The sequence below is a fragment of the Arachis ipaensis genome, chromosome B01 (assembly GCF_000816755.2).
Source record: "Arachis ipaensis cultivar K30076 chromosome B01, Araip1.1, whole genome shotgun sequence".
Taxonomy (NCBI): domain Eukaryota; kingdom Viridiplantae; phylum Streptophyta; class Magnoliopsida; order Fabales; family Fabaceae; genus Arachis; species Arachis ipaensis.
The window spans coordinates 16,310,332-16,321,324 of record NC_029785.2 but is presented as its reverse complement, the minus strand read 5'-3'; the positions used below and the strand labels follow the sequence as shown (position 1 = coordinate 16,321,324).

At 34.4% G+C, this 10,993-nt stretch overlaps 4 protein-coding genes across 4 annotated transcripts in view; 1 reads left to right on the top strand and 3 right to left on the bottom strand.

Annotated features, from left to right (window-relative positions):
* On the bottom strand, positions 1–601 carry LOC110269964 (the record flags this gene model as incomplete). Its single annotated transcript, XM_021118172.1, is given in 1 exon segment — positions 1–601. A coding segment is annotated over 1 exon segment (219 nt), but the record flags the coding sequence as incomplete, so codon positions are not given.
* LOC107626390 (probable disease resistance protein At5g66900) overlaps positions 1–10,993 on the bottom strand; it is a 53,905-nt gene that overhangs the window by 6,630 nt on the left and 36,282 nt on the right. The window lies entirely within an intron of this gene.
* On the top strand, positions 3,067–4,462 carry LOC110269962 (serine/threonine-protein phosphatase 7 long form homolog). Its single transcript, XM_021118170.1, has 3 exons — positions 3,067–3,248; positions 3,353–3,440; positions 3,518–4,462. Exons 1-3 carry the CDS (start codon positions 3,139–3,141, stop codon positions 3,986–3,988), a joined length of 669 nt encoding a protein of 222 aa, XP_020973829.1. The 5' UTR covers positions 3,067–3,138; the 3' UTR covers positions 3,989–4,462.
* On the bottom strand, positions 6,343–9,557 carry LOC107626410 (deoxyhypusine hydroxylase). The gene is made up of 7 exons (XM_016329289.2): positions 9,250–9,557; positions 8,928–9,061; positions 8,600–8,835; positions 8,377–8,515; positions 8,128–8,254; positions 6,877–6,995; positions 6,343–6,792 (listed from the first exon to the last, which is right to left on the bottom strand). Exons 1-7 carry the CDS (start codon positions 9,413–9,415, stop codon positions 6,760–6,762), a joined length of 954 nt encoding a protein of 317 aa, XP_016184775.1. The 5' UTR covers positions 9,416–9,557; the 3' UTR covers positions 6,343–6,759.

Here is a 10,993-nt window from a genome sequence, read left to right as displayed (position 1 = left end):
CTTCTCCAAACTTGCTACTGTATCAGTAGCGCCATCCAACTCTCTCGCGTATTGTTTCATTTCTTCTACCAGAGGAGTCAACGCATCTAAGGTCTCCTTCTTCGTCTTCAACACCGATTTGAAATTCTTACCTTTCTCCACCATTTCTATGGCCAGTCTTAGCACTTCCTGCATTCCAGCACCAACTGCGCCACCACTAAACAGACTTCCATCCACCATAGCTAATTGAAAAATGAAGCAACAAGATGCAAAAATTTCTATTCTTCTACTATATTTTGGAATTACTGCATTAGGTTAAGAGATTTTTTTGGTGGAACTCGACTAGAACTATTTAGGAAATTTTATGATGTGGTTAGAGAAACAAGAGAAACCATATATAACTCTGTAAAAGATAGGCCTAAGGTCCCACAGATAATTTAAAATTGAAAAATATTTAGAGAGGAATTTGTGAGAAACGGGAAGTGCATTGCCAAAGAAGTTTCCGCTGATATTAACAATTGTACGGACGAAGCAAATGACGCGTCCCATAAAAACGTAAAAGCTATCGAATGAGGACTCAATTTCGCAGTGTCATGACCGAGAAGTACCGGAGTAATTTCTTACACCGTGTGGGACTGGATTTTTTTTTACATGAGGAAAGAAACATGTATATTATTATTTAGGTACGGGTCAACGCTCAGGGCGGTGCTCATATATAATTTGATAAATTTGATTAAATTTTTAATTAAGATTTTTTTATAATTAATTTTATATAAAGATAATTGCATATGAATTTTATATTTCTCTTCATGGTAATCAATCTTCAATTTCACTATATAACAATGGATGATTGTAGCTGTCTAGCTGAAGTGATATAAATCAAAGCGAATTGGTTCTGTTCTGTCAAACAACTCAGATGCAAGAGCTTTGATCTTTGTCTAATTAGTTAATTCTGATTTATTAGTGTGTTAGTTTAGTTTATTAGTTAGTTTTGATCTCTAATTTGTGTTATCGCAATTTGTTTCTTATGAGTTTAACAATTTATTTTTGTTAGAAATTTCTGTTTGAGTTCTATAAATTCCTGTGTTCAGTGTTTGTTATTTTTGTGTTTGCTAGAAGTTATTTATTATCTATTTATGGTTGGTTATTTTCGTGTTTGGGCGTTAATTATTTCAGTTTGCTAGTCAATGTTAAAAAAATTTCTGTGTTTAAACTTTAAAGGTAAAACCGTAAAAGTACAAATTTTTAAAGAAAAATATAAAAAAAAAATTATGATAAACATAGAAAAATTTTAAAGAAAAAATTCAAATAGAGCTGGGAATGGGTATGGTAGGGTAGGGGTTTGGACCTTACCCTAACCTTACCTGAGAGTTAAAAATTTTATTAAAACTCTATCTTATTGTATTTTTGGGTTGAGAATCTTTCAACCTTAACCTTATCCGTACCTTAAAGTTTTAAACCCTACTTTATCCTATTTTACCCGCAAAAATATCAATTTTTCAAAGCAAATATAAAATTTAATCATTCTAAATTTTATACATATTAATAAAATAAAAAATAAAAAACTAAATTCAAATTAAAATTAAAAATAATAAAATCTTAAAGAAATCCAACATAAAATTACAAATATATATTATTATAAATATATAAATACTCTAAATTACTAAATTAACTAATTAGTTTAGTAGTTGCTTACTTATTGCAAGTTATTACATGAGAGAGGTTGTGAGTTCAACTCTCATCTCCTCATTATGATAAGGTAAGGTAGGATATACCTTAAATCCATACCCTACCATACCCGTAGACATACCCAAACCGATCTCTATCTTATCCGCAGCAGGTCAGGTAGCCTACCTTATCCGAACAAATTAGTCCGAATTAAGTACGCACAGATAGAGTATGAATTGCCAACCCTACATACAAACATTTTGGGAGAAATTTAGAAATGAAATACACAAACATTTTAAGAGAAACACCCAACCTTTTTTGGTAACATCAAAGAATTAGTAAAAAAATATTTTAAAAATTATTTTTCTTTTGACAAAAAATCACAAGAAAACAATAATAAAATATAACCAAGACATATGTGAATTTATCATTAAACACAATTTATAATAAGTTATGTGGAATAAATTATATGTAATAACAACATGAACTTTCATTTTTCTTCAAAGAAACTGTTGAAATGTTTACAAATACCTATTATATATGAATTAAATAGATATTTCTAACATCTGTTTTTAAAAAATAACATATAGTTTTCCAAATTACAATTCATTTTTTTCCTATTTTGATGAAAGCATCTCTGGGCAGATATGAAGTATAAAGTCTCTACTTTCTTGTCTTCGATGTCCCTAATAAAAAGTTTACTCGGGTTTCAAATTGTCAGAAATTAATTTATTTATGGAAGTGAAAAACGTGATGTGCAGCAATAAACGCATGTTACGTTTTGACCGAGATGATTTAAAAAAAACTGCATGCTCTGCAAAATGCAGTTTGCGTTTGGCATGGGAGGAGAACCCAATTTCAAAACGTGTCTCTGTGCTCTTTGCATGCCAACACCTCGAACCTCCAAAACGTAAGATGCGTTTGGCAGGTGCACAGCAAAACGCAACCTGTGTTTGGCAGTCTCCTCATCTGCATGTGTGATACATGTGAAGGAGAGTGGTGGTGGAGCCTACCTATAAAAATCAAAACGCAGGCCGCTTTCCTTTTGTGTTACATGCTTCCCTTTCATGTTACATGCTTCCCTTTCATATTACATGCTGTAAGTGAGTTTTGAGAGTAAAAGGGGGAGGCTGTTACCGGTAGATCAGATAGCAGTCACCAGTTTTTGGTGGAGAACTGCATTGCCTGTTTTGGTCGGGAGCCCGGTCCAGAAAATCACGTGTTAGGGAAGGTTAATCTCGCATGGGTCCGAAGGTGCAGAGACACTGATCCTTGTGACACTCAGGAGTTTGTTGAGCGGTACGTCCGGGCGCACATTTTCTGCGTGCTCGGAACAGTAGTGTTTCCGGATAAGTCGACCACTTCATTGAATTCGAAGTTTCTACCGCTACTTCGAGATTTCCACCGGATTTCAGAATACAGTTGGAGGCAGTCAGTCTGGCGCACTTATACAGATCGTTGTGTCGTGCTTCACGATACAACTGTAAAGAGATGGACGGCCCACTGATACTGCTTTTTGTTTGGGCGTGGGAGCGTATGCCGCTCCTGGCACCTATACCCCGCGATCAGCTCGGCGACGTCGGTATTCCACTTGCGCGAAGGTATTGTTTTTTATTGTTATTGTTGTTGTTGTTATTATTATTGTTATTATTATTATTATTAATTTGTTATTCTTATTAATATTGTTATTGTTTTTTTATGTTAGGTGGAGCCATTGGCGCCGACATACACGATATATCCGGAGGCCTACTGCGCATTTTAGGCGAGGACTCGACGACATGGGAGTTGACGATGTAAGTTGTAACCATTAATGTCCAATGTTTTTATTCAGTTAATTTTTCTAATAGGCCTCTTGGTAACTAATGTGCAGTTTATATGGCGGCCGTATATGGGAGTGTGGGTTCCGGATGTCCTCGCTGCTCAGTTGGTTATGTGCTCCACGCAGTCGCCGCTAGTGTCCTTCGAGTGCATAGAATGGCACCCGACAGACCGAGTTAGGCGACAGTTCGAGATGCAACAGCTTCCACCAGGCCCGGCGTTCGACCTTGGTCGTGATCATTGCAAGCGGTTGACAGGAGCACAGAACCATGACTGGAGAGAGATTTACAGTCAATGGGTTAACAGGTGGAGATCTGACCGCTATAACACATTGCAATTAGGCGAGGAGATTATTGACTTTCATCCTCTCCCAGTGTACTATGAGTGGTACACACAGCAGTATAGGATTCACCTGCGACTGTCAGATAGAGTTGCAGGTGAAGAGGCTGGCGCCGATGAACCACAGCAGCAACAGGAAGACGCAGCTGGTCCTCAGCAGCAAGTCCCGCCTCATGAGCAATAGTTGAACTTGCCTTGAACTTCTGCAATAACAGACTTCACCTTTATCGAGGGGTCTGCTTCGACCAATGGCCTAATGGCATCTGCAATTGTGTCTGAGTCCAACTTGGCATGATCTTGTGAAATCGTGCCCATGGTGCACGTGTGCTTGTCATTGTATCTCCTGATCTCCCAACAAGCTTTTTTTCGAATCAAGCTAGCTCGGATAAGCTAGTCACACCCTGCACCATACCCCTTGCATTTCGCATAGAATGTCTGCGGCTCAGACTCATACACAGTGTAATCAACTCCTCTAGAGATGGTGTAGCTTTTGATTGCAGATATCACCGACTCTCTCGAACCAAATTCCATTCCGACACTAAACTCGCCATCTTCCGCCGCAACATTGCCTTCACCTACGACATGCGCACCGCCATCAGTCAGACAAGGCAAATAAAATAAGCACTATAGAAAACTTCAGTTAATAATTATGACATACCTGTATTTGCATACTCAGAAAATTCCGGAGCATGCATGGCTTCGAGATCTAGAGTCTGCATAAAAGATGGAACACCAAACGGGTGCTGGCTTACAATCGCATTTGCTTCATCTTGCACCGCCGGATTGCCTGCCAAGTCTCCGTCAGCGTTTTTGTCATCGACTTCATAGTTAGCTCGAATTCGTCTTCACTGTCATTATTATCTTCTTCCCAATCTATATCCCCGAGCTCATCAACATTGATCTCGTCGTCGACCATACTCATCCCCGGCTGCTGTTCAAACTCAACGTATAGCTCTATCATCGGCACGTGAGATCGGGTTTGTTGATAAATATACAACATCTGCTGCATACTGGCATCGTCAGTGATGGGCATTATTTGAAACTGTATTAAGCCACCAAATACTTGCACAGGACTTCTGTATAAAAGATTGCTCACCCTTTTCAAAATGTGGCTTTGAATGTTATTACAAAGACCATTTTGCAACTCGACAAAATCCATGGTACATGGAATGGCAAATGACAATGGATATTCACAAACAAAAGTGACTCCTTCATGTGTGTTTGTTACAACCTCACCGTTATAATATACTCGCAAGTTTGCAACACCTTCCATAACTTCAGCCTTAACTAACTCTATTTTTTTGACACAGTTATCTGCCAAAAAAACACCTCTCTAAGGACTTTATGCAAGAAAAAACAAGAGGAGAAGTGAAGATGAAGATGAACATCACCGGACTTCATATTTATAGGCAAACTTGTGGATTTAAATATTATTTTGTGTACAAAATGCAACTTGCGTTTTGGGGCTTCCAATAAAAAATTTCTGACCCTAACAAAACGCAACCTGCGTTTTGTGGGCTTCAAAAATTTTTTTCTTTTTCTAACATAGTAAAACGCAACTTGCGTTTAGTATTGAAAAAAAAAAAAAAAGAAAACCCAAAACGTAACTTACGTTTAGTATATTTTAAAATTCAAAAAAAATAAATAAACACAAAACGTAAGTTACGTTTTGCCACTGAACCATAGCAGTGCAATATTTTGCTATGCCTCCATTTCATGGTGTTACTCCATGAACTTCTTCATTTGCCAAAAAATGAGCCTCAAATTGTTTTTGGGAATTTTTTTTGTTTTTCCTGTCTAAAAACATGTAGCATTTAAAAAATAGATAAAACACTAAAAAATTCTAATAATGTTCAATAAATATATCCAACATTTTACGATTATCTATTTAATAGACTAATAAACATATAATATCAAAATTTTTTGAATTAACCTTTTATATACGTGTTACTTTCACTATGTGCACTAGATATTAAAAATTACTAATAATACTCAAAAATAATATTATGTCTATCTAATATCATTTTAGTTTTACAAACACTAAACAATTTAATATTAGATATAATAACTTTTTAAACAGAACTAGCCCAGGTGCTTAATTTTCTTTTTTCTAATTGTGTACGTTCTCAAAATTTGTAATTTAAATATTCCAAAACAGAGGGTTTTAGACTTTAGTTGTTCAATCTCTTTTCCCCTTTTATTTGTGAATTTGGATTTAAAATTTCGAACATTTGATTTTGAATATAAAGATTTTTTAAAATGTTCCAAACATAGTTTAAGATGTTTGAAGTACAAAATTTAAATCTCACCTCCCCTGCTCTGTCACAAATCTATTCTCTTTTTTTTTGTCTTTTATCGTTTTGGTAATTTTGGTTTTGGTAGCGTTATCATCCCTGCAGACTGCAGTGGCCGACGAGGGACTGCTATCAAAGGGTGACGCAGCGGTTCCGGTAATAAGGGTGTGGTGCTATGGTTCTAGACTTCTAGTAGAAAAGGAAGAGAAGAGATAAGTGAAATCAAAGTGTGTGAACTTGGAAATGAAAACAAAATTTCAAAAATTAGCTAATTATTATCAGCTAAATGTTAGTTTCGTAATTAGAATCATAATTGATATGCTACGGGTATATATCTTAATATATAAAACACACTCATGAACAACCCAGTATATGAATTATTCCATCTACCTGTGTAGTGCACCTAACCTGGAGTTTTAGAATTTCTATTTTTCCAAATCCGAAACAAGGATCAAACTCTCGATTCTTAGTTAAAAGTCGATGAGTCTACACTGCTCAACCACCCTATCAGAGTTAGTTAAATGCATCCATTTAATAGTTCATACCCCCGCAAGCAAGGGTAATAATTAACTGGGTTTCTATGAATAAAAATCTGATTGTGTTTTTATGCCTCTTCTGTGTGTATCTCTTCAATCTCATACATCTTTCATTCTTCTGTCATTCAATGCACAGTTGGAGTGCGAATAAAGAGAAACTGCCATAATGGGAAAAAATAAAGCCATGTTAACAAATATTAAAACAAAATAGCAAATACTATGGCAACTACTTTCGTGAATACCTCAAATGATTTCCCTGATCGTTCATATTCTAGCATGCTTAGTGCAACTTGACAGCTTTCAGAGACAAGAGGCTCCGGATCCGCTGCAAACTCCTCAAGAAGGGCTACACTTTGGTCATCTAAAGGGTACAGCAAAAGAACTTTGTTAGGAACATAAAATGTAAATGAGGGCATTTAAATGCTTAGCAATAAACTAACTAATATATGTCCAATGGGTTAGCTTAAAAAAAACCCATCTTATTAAAGATAATGAGATTAAATTAAGCTTCTCGAATTAAGCCCAAAGTCATCCTGAAATTGACTGCTTGTACTAAAATAGTCTTTGAGATCTCAATTGCATCAATTATGTATCTGAAATTGGCAAATATGCCACCTTAGTCCCTAACGGCGTGATAAGTCACTTGCTGGAAACATGATGCACTTTTGCCAATCTGAGGGACATAATTGATACAATTAGAATCTTAGGAACTATTTTAGTGCACGCGGCCAATTTGATGGACCACTTTGAGACTTAACTCTAAGCTTCTCACAAAGACCATAAATTAGACTTGAGCTTAGCTTATACATAATATAGACTAGGGAACAGCCATAAATTAGCAGCAAAACTGTCAGAGAAAAAGTATATACTATTCATCTGTTTATTGTAGAATTTAATTAAGAGACTAGTGGCTAGAAAATCAACTGCTAACAGGAAAATATCCCATCAATATTCCAAGAAGATAATAAAGGTTTTGACTTTTGGCTAGAAAATGCTTTACATTTCAAAGTGATTTCATGTAGTAACAGTAAGATGCTTCTCCAAAGTGAAGGAGATTATCTATATCTTTTCCAACTCGAACAAGTAACTTGTATGATATTTTAGTTTGCATAAATGTCTCAAAAACTTGCAAATCACTTTGACTATAACTAGCAAGTATTGCCAGTTGAATGGTACAAGAAGCATTATACAACAGTCACGTTTTTCCTTAATCTATTCTATGACCTGAATGAGAACGAGGTTACTTTTCACCAGTCACAACATGGATGGACAGAAGCATTAAAAAACTAGAATTTGCAATCTAAATTCACTTGCACTGCGACTACTTTCTCCTTGCTTCTATATCAACATATGAATTTCATACCGTATATGATATTATTGCACTTCTACAGACATACATGGCATCACAAAGATCACACTCCTTTAACACATTGATCACCATAGTGCGTAAAAGATATCACAACATTTAGTTTAATAATATTTGGTTTCAATACCTGCAATTGACCCAAGAGCTTCAGCAGCTTCATGTCTAACCATTGGGTGCTCATTCACATCTTTAAGTATGTTGGATAGCGCAGCTGAAGCAGCTTTGTCTTGCAACTGACCCAGAACATATGCAACCTAAAAATTGCCGAAAATATAGGCATTGACATTCAAAGTATAAAAAAATATTTGGGCATACCCGAACAAAACAAAATTTACAGAAAAAGAAAAACAAAGAAAAGAAAGTGTACTTATCAAACCTCATGACGTAAAAGAGCGCTTTTTGAACCCAATGAATCGATAATAGCAGCAACAGCTTCCTCTCCACCATCATTTCTAAGTGCAAAAAGAGCTGCATATCTCTCATACATCCCTTTTTCTTCATCCAGAAGTATTTCCCTGATTTGATTAAGAAGAGTTAGCAAACCAACTATCTAACGTTTAGTTACACAGGTTCAATCCATTAGCATGAACCCGACAAACCTCAATTGTTGTACCGAGGTACATGAGCATGCCGGTGCAGCTGGATCGACTGACTTAAAAGGTGAAATATCATTTGTAGACAAATCATCACTATTTCCAGCATCTTTTAAATGCCGAATACGTTCAAGAGCCAACTCACAAGTTTCGCGGACCTCCTGAGCCGGATCTAAATCCAAACAACTCTTCAACAGGGGAATGTTACCATATGAACCAATAGCACCAAGTGCTTCAGCTGCCTATGCAGTTACAACAAACACAATGCTGTTAAAAGTGGAACAATTTGCAAAAACAAGAACAAGAACAAAGAGCAGGGCTTCGTGGAAACTACCTCATGGCGAACAATTGGATGCAAAGAAAGGTCATTTAGAACTGCTGCCAAAGCTGGAATGGCTTCGGTTTCCTGCATTTGGCCCAGCGCAAATGCGGCTTCATGTGCCAACAAATTCGATGAATCTCTCGTGGCTGCAAAGTAAAACTAGCTCTAATCAAAACATTCAAAACAGCATGGAAGTTCATACGCTTCATTTTCTTTTAGGGCACCAATTTTCCCAAATTTAGAATACGACAAGTATTTCTAAAAAGACAAAAACAAAGCAGATTATTGTAATTCCACAACAAAACAGAAATTACTTAAATAAATAAGCACAAACCGAGAATGAGGGCGTGGCGAGGGGCTTGTCCTTTGAGGTTGCGAAGGGAGAAGAGAGCTCTGAAGCGGTCAGAGATGGGTTGCGTGGAATCCAGCAACAAGTTGCAGAGGAACTTCTCGGTGTCCATTGACGAAGTGAAAACGGCGTCGTCGGAGGAAGCCATCATGGATACAAAGGGAGCTTGATGCTTCTCTTCCAAAGAGCAACGTCGAATCGGATTCTCGCAGTAGCAGAAGACGCTATACGGCTATAGGAAGCTTTTCACCTGTTCCAGTGTATTTTTTAGAATATGACTATTCCATTGTTTGTAATCAACCAGATTTAATATAAAAAATACAAATAGTCTATATTTAAGAAAACAAATTTTGTGGACATTCACAAAGAAAGTGTATTGTGGGCATACAACCGTTACATCTTTTGAGAAGTTTATTTGATTTGAAATTGAAAATGTCTTTTTCATCCAAGCTAGTTTGAATAGATATATATTAAAACTGTATTATTGGGTGAGTTAAGTTGATAATTTTGTTGTAAAATTTTTGTTCTTTTATAAAAAATGAGCTTACATATTTATTTAATAAAAGAAAATTGCTTAATAGAAAATGATACTCTACTAGTATGGTAAGTGTTATTAATTTGTTTCATTGGAAGGTATTATCACAAGGGTAAGGACAATCAATCACCTTCACACCTGCGCGGTCGAAATACCAATCTCCAACAGCCACAGCAATTACCTGCATCCATGCGTGCTAATTAATTAATTAATTAATGATAAGCCTTGGGAAAAAAAAAACTAATCTCATCATTTTTTTTAACTAAATTATGATATAAGATAGTTGTATGGATAGTTTCATGAGCAGACTTGTCAAAAAATAACTTAAAAATTGACAATAAATAAGTAATAAAAGGTTGATAGAAAAAATAAATAATAAATTTTGTGTATCGTTAATATTATTAGTGAAAAATATTTATTAAAAAAATAAAATATTAAGTCATTAATTAATATCTTCAAGTGAAAGATATATGTAGTCAAATTAAAAAAAAAAACTATAATTATAGACTTGCGAATTTTATAAAGCTATAATAAATTAATTTTTTGTATATAAGAAACCATTTAATAAAAAAAAATTAAATTAATATTAAATCTATTTTCATTAAGTTATATTAACTAATTGCTTACACTTATAAGTTAAAAATAACTACTTATGCTACTTATAATTGATTAAATGAAAAATTTTAGAATTATAATTGTGCTAAATTAATATTCTTTTGTTTGAGTTTTTTCTCCTATTTTGTTTTATGATAAAATTTAGTTTAACATTTTAACAAATAATGATAATTCTTATCAAATAAATAAATGAGCACATATGAACTTTTTTGTTGTGATTTTTAAGAATATACGTAGAATAATCATCTTTTAATTTAAATTTTAATAAGTATTATTATTATTATTATTTTTATACCCTATGAAGGCTATGATAATTAAGAAAAGTAAACAAAACGAAAAGATCTTAATATTAGTAAATTAAAAATGGACGAAGAAAATATTAAATGAAAAAAATATATCAACTTTATTATTAAGATGTATGTGCAATATTTTTTACTTATATTGTGTATTAGTTTTTTAAGATAACAATATTTAATTTCACCTTTAATATATTATAAATAAGGAGATAAACAAAAGCAAAGAAATAAAAAATTTAAAAAGAATGAAAAAAATAATAAAAAAATATTTTTAATTATAGAA